Source organism: Oncorhynchus clarkii, chromosome 28, assembly GCF_045791955.1.
Source record: "Oncorhynchus clarkii lewisi isolate Uvic-CL-2024 chromosome 28, UVic_Ocla_1.0, whole genome shotgun sequence".
Classification (NCBI taxonomy): Eukaryota; Metazoa; Chordata; class Actinopteri; order Salmoniformes; family Salmonidae; genus Oncorhynchus; species Oncorhynchus clarkii.
In genome coordinates this window covers 35,374,586-35,388,173 of record NC_092174.1, presented here as the reverse complement: position 1 = coordinate 35,388,173, position 13,588 = coordinate 35,374,586, and the positions used below count along the sequence as shown (strand labels likewise).

Here is a 13,588-nt window from a genome sequence, read left to right as displayed (position 1 = left end):
TGACACACTCAAACCGGTGTGTCCGGCACCTACTACCATACCCCGTTCAAAGGCACTTCAACCTTTTGTCTTGCCCATTCACCCTCTGAATGGTACACATATATTATCTGTGTCTCAAGGCTTAAACATCTTTATTTACTCTGTCTCCTCCCCTTCATCTGCACTGATTGAAGTGGATTTAAGAAGTGACATCAATAAGGGATCATAGCTTTCACCTGGATTCACATGGTCAGTCTGTGTCATGGAAAGAGCAGGTGTTCCTAATGTTTATCAAGCTCAGTGTATGTTGTTGGCTGTTACCATAGGCTACTTAAACTGGTAGATAGCAAACAGCAGAGGGCAGAAAAAACACATATTTATTCACTGCTGGGGTTAAGAATCACTGGAGACAGGATTGAGATGTTACGGTACTATTATAATATTTTATTGTAAAATTGAAAAAGTACAGAGAAAAAGCCCCAGTAAGCATTCTGTATCATTCATATCTGAAGAAAAACAGGGAATAAAAATAATAAATACAAGGAAAAGTAATAAATATGACCTAATAAATAAGCAAATAAATTAAAGCGTATGAACATTATAATTGTCAAAGCGGCAAGTATAGGAGAGACATGAGCAGTATAAGAGAGCTGTGGTTTCAAAGACATCATCATGTCCCCTTCTCCTCTCGGCATTACCCACAACTCTCCTAATCCCCATCTCTTAATCATCTATACATTTTGTATATTGTGCTAAGAAACTGCTGAAGTAAGACACAATCTTCAAATGTCAACCCCAGCCACCACCACCACCACTATCTCCACTATCACCCCTACCCCTCTCTATCAATCCCCCAGCCATCGCCCCATTACCTGAAAATATTTGTGTGCTGACTATTATGGAATGAAACAGATTTCCTTATTTACATCAAGCTATATTCTCCTTTCCCATGACATTCAAAACACAGTACAGATACATACAGTCTCATTCATTAGAATGGCATGACACCCCCCCCCATTATCCAAGTCACCTTATCGTCCAAATCCCCAAGCGTCCAGTTGAGCAGTAAGGATGGATGTAGGTGGATTTTGGCAGTAAACACACAAACTCATAATAAATCATCAAATGAAAATATAAGTTTGTTTTTTTATATATACACACACACATCACCTTATAGAGGTAGTGCAGTAGGAATGCTAAGTATACATGTAGTCATTTGATTGAAAGTAACATGGCTTCATTCAGGTAGTAGTTAATAAATGCATATAGAAAAAGCACAGTAAACTATCTTTATATACCCCAAACCCCGAAAAGCATATAACCCCAGAACCTGAATAAAACATGGAAATATACACATAGATTTCCAACCATCTTCTTGGCAATAATAGCATTTAGCCTTCAGGATACTGCTTTATATTTATTGGATGAGCAAAGGTCAAATAACCTGTCAAGTCACTGTGGTGCACTGCTTGTCTCTTAGTGCAACTAGGACTACTGCTATTACCTCAGGATCTGGATCAAACATCAAGACTGACTTTCTTCCTTCATCAGTCGCAGGCCAAGCTCTGCTTACCATAAAAATATAATTCCTAGAACGGTTTTTGACCCTCAGACCAAAGCAATTTGACTGCTCCCCCTCACTAATAATTATATTACTACGCTGCTGACAGTGTTGAGAGGCTGCTGGTCAGTAAACTTTTCACAGAGGCATGCATCATTAAAGCTGACAGTGTTGTCTTAACAGTCAATACAGGAATTTAACTTCTGTCCCATAGAGAAATTGTATTGTCCAGTTCGACTGACAAGCGATTGAAATGGAGTTGACCCTTGACCCTAAACAAAACGTCCCGTTTCTTCCTTTGAATACATCTCTGTGAGGAAACAACACGCGGATACAAGAGAATAGAAGGCTGGCAGCTAATAAGAAGTAAGCTATATCTTGACAATGATTAAAACCCATGAAAATAAATCAATGTATAATACACATCTTGAATATACATTTTCATTGGTATACCCATATGTCCAGTTGGTTTATGATTCTGTGCACAGTGAATAAACTAATATCGATAAAACTAAAATAGCTACTTCATATTTATCTCTCAGCTGCCAACTGGCCTGGAATGTTACAAGATAATCACATTTACATATTAGAATTCATAGACAGATTAAACATTATTTGGCAACTTCACTTATGATATGATTGATAGTATCTTCTGCTATTACAAGATGACAAACAAATTAATTCTATGTTGGTCCTTATGTCCAGCCTCACAGCATGATTGACAGACAGTGCTCACCATATAGGATAGAAGTGGAGGGGACATTCCAACTCACAGCAATAGTCAGTGATATTTGGAGCAGTAGCCATGTTCAGTGTACCATTAGGACTGTTCTGTGAAATGTGCTATTCTGTGTATCTCTCAGGGTATATTGGGTCAGGAATTGTCTGTAAGCAAAATAGGCAGTAACATTCCCTTGGAGTTAGTGAAAATAGGGTTCACTCTTGAAGATGTGATGATGACCAAAAATGAAAGAAAAAGAGAGAAAAAAAAACCTCCCTCACCACTTCATTCTCGAGTGTCTCTTGGAATTGTCACCACTGCATTCTAGAGTGTCTCTTGGAATTGTCACCACTGCATTCTAGAGTGTATCTTGGAATTGTCACCACTGCATTCTAGAGTGTATCTTGGAATTGTCACCACTGCATTCTAGAGTGTCTCTTGGAATTGTCACCACTGCATTCTAGAGTGTCTCTTGGAATTGTCACCACTGCATTCTAGAGTGTCTCTTGGAATTGTCACCACTGCATTCTAGAGTGTCTCTTGGAATCGTCACCACTGCATTCTAGAGTGTTTTTTTGAATGTTCCTCTGTTGGTTTCTAGTGTTCCCTGAGGGAGGTACTGTGACAATGTTCCCAACCTGTCCTACACAGCACAATGGATGACTAGTTCTCACAATTGGACCTTCTATAGCCCTTTAAAAGCCAATTTCATGTTTTTGTGCTCTCTTTCTCTCCAAACTAAATAAAACATTCACCCAAATGCAAACAGACACCTGCTAAACTGTAATGGTTGTCGGACAGTGTCAGACTCAATTGGATCGAACGGCTTTCTACTCTGTGCTGCTGTTGATGACACCTTCCCTGACAGTTTACTGTCCGGATTTAACCAGACCTGCTTTTCCCGAGTTTGTGTAGTCCAGGGATGTCAAACATACGGCCTGCGGGCGCATCCGGCCCACGAGGGGGTCCAATCTGGCTTGTGGGTGGTTTGAGTCAAAAATAATATTGTTTTTGTTTTTTTGTGTGTAGGAAAACAAACTCAATATACTTTGTCCAGCGAGCTAATAATCACCCAAATGACTGCTAGACAGTCAGGGAGCAACGAAAATTCAACAAACGATGGATAGAGGACAATTTATTGAACATTTAGACGCCAGTGAAATATAAGCAATTTTCACTGCGGCCCTCCGGATCTCATTGAAGACTGTGCCAACTTCTAACTTGTGCCATACTAGTGTTTTTCTGTGCTACTGTAAGGGGGAGGAGTTTTTCATGAGAATGTGACCTGACCAGGAAGAACCCGATGCATGAAGTCTACTGGCTAAACAAAGTGGACACAGATCTTGGATCAGCTGTCCCTCCCCAAATCCTAACTTAAAACATTAAGCACCTAAACCAGAAAGCTGACCTAAGATCAGTGGATTTATGGATTTATACTTTATGTATTAGATATACTCCAATAACATTACACTATACATGACAGTATAGTATTAGTCATTCTACTCCATGTGGCACACCTGACATCATTTTTTTAACCCCTGACCCGAGACCTGCAGTTAGCTTCTGAAGCGAAATGTGATCCAATGGCCTTTGCTCTATAGGCAGAATAGTGCATGTAATGATGTCAGAGGGGAAAAACACGTTACTTCATTGTTCGAAGTAATGTGTTCGTTGTTGTAATATTGCAAACGGACGAGGGCAGTTTCACCACAACGGATTCCAGCTTTAAGGTTAATATTCAGGTAAAGTGAGCTGATCCTAGATCTGTACCTATGGGCATCTTTGAATAGAACAGAGTGGTTGCTGCACAGAGGGAGACAGAACTCAAATAGTTCAAGGATCAAAGATGAAGTGTACCAGTAAACAGATGATAAGAGGTGGTTTTCAACAAAACAACTGCTCCATTATCTATTCCAGCCCTCAGAAAGAGCTTGTGGCAACATTCTCCCCCACTGACTGCTACATGATCCAATTTTACATTTACATACTGCTTAGTAGTCAGCTGTACACTGATGGTGAATTATCCAATGCTGACCTAAAGAACCTTTGTCACTGTTATGTATTCAACTACAGTAGAATACTGCATTTCAATTATTTTTGAATGTTAGTTTGCACTAAACTAAGCAGTATACTGTAATTGTATTATGATTGTTAGTATTTTGTACATGACTATTAAAGAGAAAGAGAAAAACATTTGGTCCTCCGATCCCAAGGGGGTGCAGTTCGCTTGGTTGCTATGGAAACTTGAGAAAGTTGCAAGCTTGGGACTCACAGAGAAAGGATAAAGAGGAGAGAGAGAAAGAGAGAGAAAGAAAGAACAATTTAAATAATCTCTTCCCAGATATACTGGGCATCCTCAGATCAAGTTTGAACCCTTATTTGTTCATTACATGGTAGGAAAAACCCGAAGTCTCTTGTTTACTATGCTTTTTGAGTCTATCAGAAATCCATATCCTTTTTAGCATTGCTTGTTAGTCTGCTTGTGGTGTTCTTCACTACCAAGTCTCCAAAGATGCTGAATTGTTCAAAGTTGTTTCTGTTTGTATCAACAAAAAAAACAAAACAAATATTTGTTTTGAAAGTTGTTCTATCCCATTGCTCTCTGTCTGTAATACCAAACTTTCACTGCTGCAGAGCTGCGAGTCCTGTCCTCTCCCAGTCAGATATGTTTGAAGATGAAAGTATAGCTCTTCCCAACTCCCATATGAAGTCTATTTTCCATTGTTTTAAAAACATAATTACTTTTGAGTTTGTTCCTTCATGAAATGTCTTATTCCATCAAATACGTCCTCCATACTTCTGTTTAAACCTATGGGGGGGTGAGAGAAAGAGAAAGGAAGAGGGGGGAAGAGGAAGGAAGGGAGAGAGCGAGAGAGAGAAATACCGATAATGAGAGAGCGAGAGAGAGAGAGAGGGGGATTGGGAGAGAGGGAAAGAGAAGCGCTAGAATCTGACTCGGGACACTAGTGTGAAGTGTAACTTTGTTATACAGTTTTTGATCAACATAGACAGCTAAAATCAGGGTGAAACAGCATTGATAAAAACACTAATAACTTATAATAGTAGACACAGGTTTTTACCTTTGCTGGGGGGTGTCAGTAGGGACGGCTGGCGTCTTTGGGACGTTTCAGCTGCACCTTTAGTCTCTTCATGCCGATCTGAAAACCATTCATGGCCTGGATGGCAGCCTGGGCACTGCCCGGGTTATCAAAGCTCACAAAGCCTGCATACATACAGACACAGACAGATTCTCTGAATGGTTGGTGGTAGCGTCAATCACCTAGGCGCTGGCTGTGTTTGGTTAGAAACATTTGTCACTCACCAAAACACTTGCTCTGATTGGTGGCTCTGTCCATGAATACCTTGGAGGAGATGACATTGCCGAAAGGCAGGAACATCTGCATCAGCTCGTTATCCCCAAACTCCTGGGGCAGGTGGTAGATGAACAGGTTACATCCCTCTGGTCCTGGAACACACACATGCATGGACACACACACACACCACACACAGTTAGAGGCACTCACCCTAGTATCATGATTGTACAGTATATTTTTAACACACAAAATCATCATGATCACCACTAAGGTTGCTGCACATTGTAATTATGGAACTGGCACTGATCCTGTACATATCTTTTTTTGTTGGTTCTCCTCGTCTTCTTACTTCAAATTAGTACATTATATTAGTACCTTATATTAGTACTTTGTATTAGTACTTTAAATGATTTCCTCTCACATTGATAGTGAATACGTCGGGAAAGAGCCTGTAAGTTAGCATTTCACTGTACTGTTTTACACCTGCTGTATCTTGTGCATGTGACAAATAAGCTTTGAAACTTGATAATCATGATGTTGTTGATAATGATGAATAATTAGTAAATATAGTTACTCACCCTCACCTTCCCTCTGTTGTTGGCCAATGACCTGAGGGTGCTGTGCCAGAGACTGACCTACAGGCGTCAGTGTAGTCGCTGGGTAGATGGCTACAGAGAGGAAAGGGAGGAGGGGAGGAAGAAAAGAGAGAGAGAGAGAGAGAGGAGAGCAGAGCGACAGAGAGAGAGAGGGAGAGAGAAAGAGAGACAGAGGAAAGAAAGAGAGAAAGAGAGAGGGAGAGAGACAGAGGAAAGAGAGAGAAAGAGAGAGAGGGAGAGAGAGGAGAGCAGAGCAGAGAGACAGAGAGAGAGGGAGAGAAAAAGAGACAGGAAAGACAGAGAAAGAGAGAGGAGAGCAGAGCAGAGAGAGAGAGAGAGAAAGAGAGAGAAAGAAAGGACAAAGAGAGAGAGAGAAAGAGAGGAGAGAAAGAGTAGAGACAGAGAAAGTGCGAGAGAGAGAGAGAGACAGAAAGAGAGAGAGAGGACAAAGAGGAGAGAGAGAGATAGATAGGCAGTAAGAGGGATGAAGTGAAAAATAAAAGAGAGAGCGTGGGGATTGAGTTAGTCCTTTATAAGTCACATTCAACAGACTCTGGTGAAGACCTGGATGTATCAAGATCAGGATTCGAGAACAGAGATGTGTAGTGGACTGCACCTGTGTATTGCTGCACCCCAGTAAAGGTTTGTTGCAGTGTGTCTGCAGCAGTGGGGCTCTGGGTGGAGTAGGGGGGCAGGCCGTTGGTGTAGAGGGTCTCCAGAGGGTGCACGTTAGCCTGGGGGGCGAGGCCCGTATACCCGTTCATCATGGGGGTCACCAGACTGGGCAGGGAGGAGGGCATGGTGGACGGAGGGGAGCTCAGACCTGCAGTGGGGGAATACAAACTCACTACACCGAGACAGAAATGATCACTACACCGAGACAGAAATGATCACTACACCGAGACAGAAATCCTCACTACACCAGAGACAGAAATCCTCACTACACCAGAGACAGAAATCCTCACTACACCAGAGACAGAAATCCTCACTACACCAGAGACAGAAATCCTCACTACACCAGAGACAGAAATCCTCACTACACCAGAGACAGAAATCCTCACTACACCAGAGACAGAAATCCTCACTACACCAGAGACAGAAATCCTCACTACACCAGAGACAGAAATCCTCACTACACCAGAGACAGAAATCCTCACTACACCAGAGACAGAAATCCTCACTACACCAGAGACAGAAATCCTCACTACACCAGAGACAGAAATCCTCACTACACCAGAGACAGAAATGATCACTACACCAGACATAGATTGGAGTCAATGTGTATGAGAGAAAATGGGAGAGAGGAGGTAGATAGAATGGAGAGATAGAGAGACCGGTGGGCGAGTGTGCGTGTGTTAGTCTTATGTACACTGAGTATACAACACATTAAGAACACCTGCTCTTTCCATGAAATAGACTGACCAGGTGAATCCAGGTGAAAGATATGATCCCTTATTGAGTTCACTTGTTAAATCCACTTCAGTGTAGACGAAGGGGAGGAGACATGTTAAAGAAGGATGTTTAAGCCTTGAAACAATTCAGACATGGATTGTGAAAGGGCAAGACAAAAGATTGAAGTGCCTTTGAACGGGGTATGGTAGTACAGTACCAGTCAAAAGTTTGGACATAAATACTCATTCAAGGGTTTTTCTTATTTTGACTATTTTCTACATTGTAGACTAGTAGAGAAGACATGAAAACTATGAAATAACACATATGGAATCATGTAGTAACCAAAAAAGTATTAAACAAATCTAAATATATTTTATGAGATTCTTCAAAGCAGCCACCTTGATGACAGCTTTGCACACACTTGGCATTCTCTCAACCAGCTTCCCAAGGTAGTCACCTGGAATGCATTTCAATTAACCGGTGTGCCTTGTTAAAAGTTAATTTGTGGAATTTATTTCCTTCTTAATGTGTTTGAGCCAATCAGTTGTGTTGTGACAAGGTATGGGTGGTATACAGAAGATAGCCCTATTTGGTAAAAGACCAATTCCATATTATGGCAAGAACAGGTCAAATAAGCAAAAAGTCCATCATTACTTTAAGACATGAAGGTCAGTCAATACGGAAAATGTCAATAACCTTTAACATTTCTTGAAGTGCAGTCGCAAATACCATCAAGCGCTATGACGAAACTGACTCTCATGAGGACCACCACAGGAAAGGACTGTACGCAGTCAGTATTCAACGGGACTGAACAGTATGCAACAGATAAACTGTGACTAGATCGGACCAACACACCTGTAATGTTTTGTACAAAGCGGTTGGAAGAGAACTGTATTGTTTGTGAAACTATGATTGCGTTCTGACCCAAAACTTACCTCTGACCCAAAACTTACCTCTGACCCAAACTTACCTCTGACCCAAACTTACCTCTGACCCAAACTTACCTCTGACCCAAACTTACCTCTGACCCAAACTTACCTCTGACCCAAACTTACCTCTGACCCAAACTTACCTCTGCTGCAGAGGATTCGTTCATTAGAGTTACCAGCCTCAGATTGCAGCCCAAATAAATGCTTCACAGAGTTCAAATGACAGACACATCTCAAAATCAACTGTTCAGCGTAAATCAGGCCTTCATGGTTGAATTGCTGCAAAGAAACCACTACTAAAGGACACCAATAAGAACAAGAGACTTGCTTGGGACAAGAAACATGAGCAATGGACATTAGACTGGTGGAAATCTGTCCTTTGCTCTGATGAGTCCAAATTTGAGCAAACTTGACACAACTGTGGGAAGCATTGGAGTCAACATGGGCCAGCATCCCTGTTGGAACGGCAACGGCACCTTGTAGAATCCATGTCCCCACGAATTGAGGCTGTTATGAGGTCGAAACGGTATGCGGCTCAAAAGGTGTTCCTAATGTTTTTTACACTCAGTGTATTTATGTGTCTGTGTGTGTGTGTGTACAAGTGTGTGTGGGGTTAACAGCAGGCTTCTCAAAGCTCACAAGGTGATGAAATCACTCTGCAATGTCAGCATATCCATGCAATGACATGCAACTCACTGAGGCAGCAGCAGAGGCATTTTACTGTTCTCCCTGCCTACTGTCTTGTCTACAACTGCGACAAATAAAGATTTTGTCCCACAGTGAAATGGGCTGGATGTTTGTCTGCACTAAACTGATACATCCTCGGGAGGGACATAAGGCCTTCTCCTATTTGCATGATTTTGTGTGTACTGGGTAGGCATCCCAAATACTGTATTTGTGATCAGATAGCCTTTAGTGGTGTGTGATTGTGTGTGTATGTGTATGTATGTTTGTATATGTATGTGTGTGTGTGTGTGTGCATCCATGTGTGCGTGTAAGAGAGAAGAAAAGACAGAGACAGACAGAGACAAAGAGATAGAAAGCAATACAGAGAGAGTGAATGATAGAAAGCAATACAGAGATACAGAATGATACAGATAGAGAGTGATACAGAGAGAATGATAGAGACAAAGCGAGAAAGCAATACAGAGCTAGAGGATGATATAATAAAGTGATACAGAGAAAGCGGATGATATAATAAAGTGATACAGAGATAGATGATAGAATAAAGTGATACAGAGAAAGAGGATGATATAATAAAGTGATACAGAGAAAGAGGATGATAGAATAAAGTGATACAGAGATAGAGGATGATAGAATAAATGATACAGAGCTATAGGTGCTGGAAGGTGTACAGTATATGTTCATTAATGGCCTATAAAACATGAAACACTTTAATGGACCACATAGATTACCCCACAGTAATATGAATTTAGCAGATCTATAAAACAGGACTCCTATTAAGCTCAGTGTAGACTGTGAAGACCAGAGTAGAATAGGTTATATCACAATAAATATATTTTCCTGGATATAGTTTGGTCATGTCTGCTGGTTTCCCGAGTGATTTAGACCTAGAAACCAGGTGTGTACACTCTCTCTAGAGCAATGAATTGATCATAAGTTGGTCGTTCATTAAGCTAAATGAGAATACGAAGTCAGGCTGCCTATAGTGTGTATCCAGTGCAGAGTTACACTCTTCTGATTCTGTTGGATCAATGGTGAATTGTAACACGACCCTCAGTCAGACAGCAATAGATCTCAGGACCGCGTAGTGATATCTGATACCACACAGTTTACAAGACCCCTATGTAACTGACCAGGTATTGAACACAGGTCATCTGAGCACCTCCAAACTGTGTTAGCCCACAGAGTTAAACCTTTAGGCATTAGCCCTGGGGGATAACACATATTTTCAGGTCTCCAACCCTACTCATCATGAATGTTGCTGAATTATCCTATGTGACTGACCTGACACGGAGTTGAGGGGGTTGGGCGGCAGGCCATTCATGGTTAGCGCCCCCACCTGGTGGAGCTGGGCGGAGGGGAAGGAGAGGCTGGGGGCCAGGTAGCCCCCCTGAGACACGGCCATCACCGCAGCCTGCTGCTGCTGCTGCATCAACTGATGAGGGGAGGAGACAGAGAGGGGAAGAAAGAAAGGAGAGAGATGGGATGAGAGAAACCTGTCAGTGAGGCATCGGTCTGTCAGAGCAACAGATACCAAATTGTGTGTGTGTGTGTGTGTGTGCGTGCGTGTCTGTCTGTCTGTATGTGTGTGTGCGTGTGAGTGTCTGCCCATGTGCGTGTATGTGTGCATGTATGTGTGAGTGTGTGTGTGTGTGTATGTGTGAGTGTGTTGATGTGTGAGTGCGTGCGTGTGTGTGAGTGTCTGCACATGTGCGTGTGTGTGTGCTTACGGCATGTGTGTAGCTGCTGTAGCTAGTGAACGTGGGTAGAGAGACAGAGGGGTTAAACATGCCAAACTGTCCAGCCATCTGCTGCATGCGCCGTAGGGTTCTCTCCTTGTCTGTGTCTGCAAACTTCACCACCAGGCTGGATGACGCTCCCTAGAGGGGAGAGAAATAACATGGATTAGTGGTGTGTGTGAGTGTGTGTGAGTGTGTGAGTGTGTGTGTGATACTCACAGGCATCGTCTGACTCCCATGCAGGGAGCTGATGGCAGACTGAGCTTCAGAGTGAGTAGAGAACTTCACAAACGCACAACCTAGAGAGAGAGAGAGAGAAAGACAGGAGAGAGAGAGGGGAGAGAGAGGAGAGGAGAGAGGGAGCAAAAGAGAGAGCGGGAGGGAGTGAGAGAGAGAGAGAGGGAATGGGAGAGAGAGAGAGGGAGAGAGGGGAGTGAGGAGTGAGGAGAGAGGGGAGAGAGGAGAGAGAAGAGAGAAGAGAGAGCGAGAGAGGGAGCGAGAGAGGGAGACTTTATGTCAGCGAGGTGTGTGGTCCACTTGCAAACAAGATTTAATCAAATGGGACAAACACTCCATTGAAACCCTGCATGCAGAGTTCTGTAAGATTCTCCGACATGTCCAGAGGAATTCTACAAACAATGCATGCAGTGCAGAATTAGGCCAATATCCACTAATAAAAACTCAAAAAAGAGCAATTACAATTTGGAAACATCTAAAATACAGTGACCCCCTCTCATACCATCACCATGCCCTGCAATGCCAAGAGCTGAGCAAAGAAAAGAGTCCCCCCATCCAGCTGGTCTTGTGGCTGAGTTCACACACCTGTTCTACTAACACACTGAAGCCTCAGGACCAGAACATTCAATCAGAATGAACCAAATTACAACACAGTAAAACCAAACTATATTGCTTATTAGGAAACACAAGCACAAATCACAATGCAGTGCTATCTGGCCCTAAATCGACAGTACACTGTGGCTAACTGTTTGACCATGGTTACTGATCAAAACCTTGACAAAGTACAGGCTCAGTGAGCACAGCCTTGCCATTGAGAAGGGTAGACACAGGGAAACCTGGCTCCCTGTAGAGGAAAGGATGTGCAACCACTGCACAACAGCAGAACCTGAGAGGGAGCTGCATTTCCTGACAAAATGTTAAAAATATAAAACAATTAGGGAGTTTCATTTCCCCAAATGTCAAACCCTTATTCAAGGTTTCAAAGACATCTCTGATGAGAGTAGACTACCCGTCCTGTTGGGGGAGGAGGCAGAGAGCTGTGGGTTGGCAGCGCACTACATTGCTGCCTGCCATAAGTTGAGGGACTGTGTCTGACAGACCAATCAACCTGCACATGTACTCTACTGTATGCTTATTGTTATTGTTCAATGTATGGTTATTTTAACCCTTGGTTATTGTTGTTACTGTTGTTCCGTTGACAATTTTGATTCTCAGCTCAGGACAGATGGGAGACTCTGGCAGCTCAGGACAGACGGGGGGCGACTGGCAGCTCAGGACATACGGGGGGAGACTCTGGCAGCTCAGGACATACGGGGGGAGACTCTGGCAGCTCAGGACATACGGGGGGAGACTCTGGCAGCTCAGGACATACGGGGGGAGACTCTGGCAGCTCAGGACATACGGGGGGAGACTCTGGCAGCTCAGGACAGATGGGGGGAGACTCTGGCAGCTCAGGACAGACGGGGGGAGACTCTGGCAGCTCAGGACAGACGGGGGGAGACTCTGGCAGCTGGCACCGGATAGACCGGACCGTGAAGACGCACTGGAGGTCTCGAGCGCCGAGCCTGCCCAACCCTACCTGGCTGAATGCTCCCCGTAGCCAGGCCAGTGCGGCGAGGTGGAATAGCCCGCACTGGGCTGTGCTGGTGAACCGGGGACACCATGCGTGGGGCTGGTGCCATGTACCCCTGCCCGAGGAGGCGCACTGGAGACCAGATGCGCTGAGCCGGCTTCATGGCACCTGGCTCGATGCCCACTCTAGCCCTGCCGATACGAGGCGCTGCAATGTACCGCACCGGGCTATGCACATGCACCGGGGCACGGGAATTGGCGCAGGTCTCCTACCTGACTTCGTGTGCACCCCCCCCATACATTTTTGGGGCTGCCTCTCGGGCTTCCAGCCGCGCTGCCATGCTGCCTCCTCATACCGCCGCCTCTCCGCTTTCGCTGCCTCCAGCTCTGCCTTGGGGCGGCGATATTCCCCAGCCTGTACCCAGGGCCCTGTGCCATCCAAAATCTCCTCCCAAGTCCAGTTCTCCAGGTATCACTGCCTCTCGTCACCACGCTGCTTGGTCCTTTGGTGTTTGGTGTTTCTGTAACGGCCGTCGTCGGTGGAAGAAGGTGAGGACCAAGGTGCAGCGTGGTAAGTGTTCATGATTTTTAATATAATCAAAACTGAACACTAAACAAAATAACAACTAGGAAGAACGAACAAACGAAACAGTCTTGTCTAGTGATGACACACAAAACAGAAAATAAACACCCACCAAACACAGGTGGAAAAAGGCTACCTAAGTATGATTCTCAATAAGAGACAACTAACGACACCTGCCTCTGATTGAGAACCATACCAGGCCAAACTCAAAAAACATAGAAAAACAAACATAGACTGCCCACCCCAACTCACGCCCTGACCATACTAAAACAAAGACAAAA

At 43.8% G+C, this 13,588-nt stretch overlaps 1 protein-coding gene across 2 annotated transcripts in view; it reads right to left on the bottom strand.

The window, feature by feature from the left end:
• Positions 1-2,851: 2,851 nt before the first annotated feature.
• The window catches only part of LOC139386871 (CUGBP Elav-like family member 5), a 66,026-nt gene continuing 55,289 nt past the window's right edge, over positions 2,852-13,588 (bottom strand). Inside the window, exons 5-12 of one of the 2 annotated variants that reach the window (XM_071132731.1) lie at positions 11,135-11,214; positions 10,907-11,056; positions 10,461-10,611; positions 6,788-7,018; positions 6,154-6,243; positions 5,584-5,727; positions 5,342-5,484; positions 2,852-5,070 (exon numbers count right to left, since the gene is read on the bottom strand). In XM_071132731.1, coding sequence (XP_070988832.1) covers positions 5,357-5,484; positions 5,584-5,727; positions 6,154-6,243; positions 6,788-7,018; positions 10,461-10,611; positions 10,907-11,056; positions 11,135-11,214 — 974 coding nt within the window. In that variant the 3' untranslated portion in view covers positions 2,852-5,070; positions 5,342-5,356. The remainder of the gene's footprint in view (positions 5,071-5,341; positions 5,485-5,583; positions 5,728-6,153; positions 6,244-6,787; positions 7,019-10,460; positions 10,612-10,906; positions 11,057-11,134; positions 11,215-13,588) is intronic. The other variant, XM_071132732.1, reaches the window with a different exon arrangement.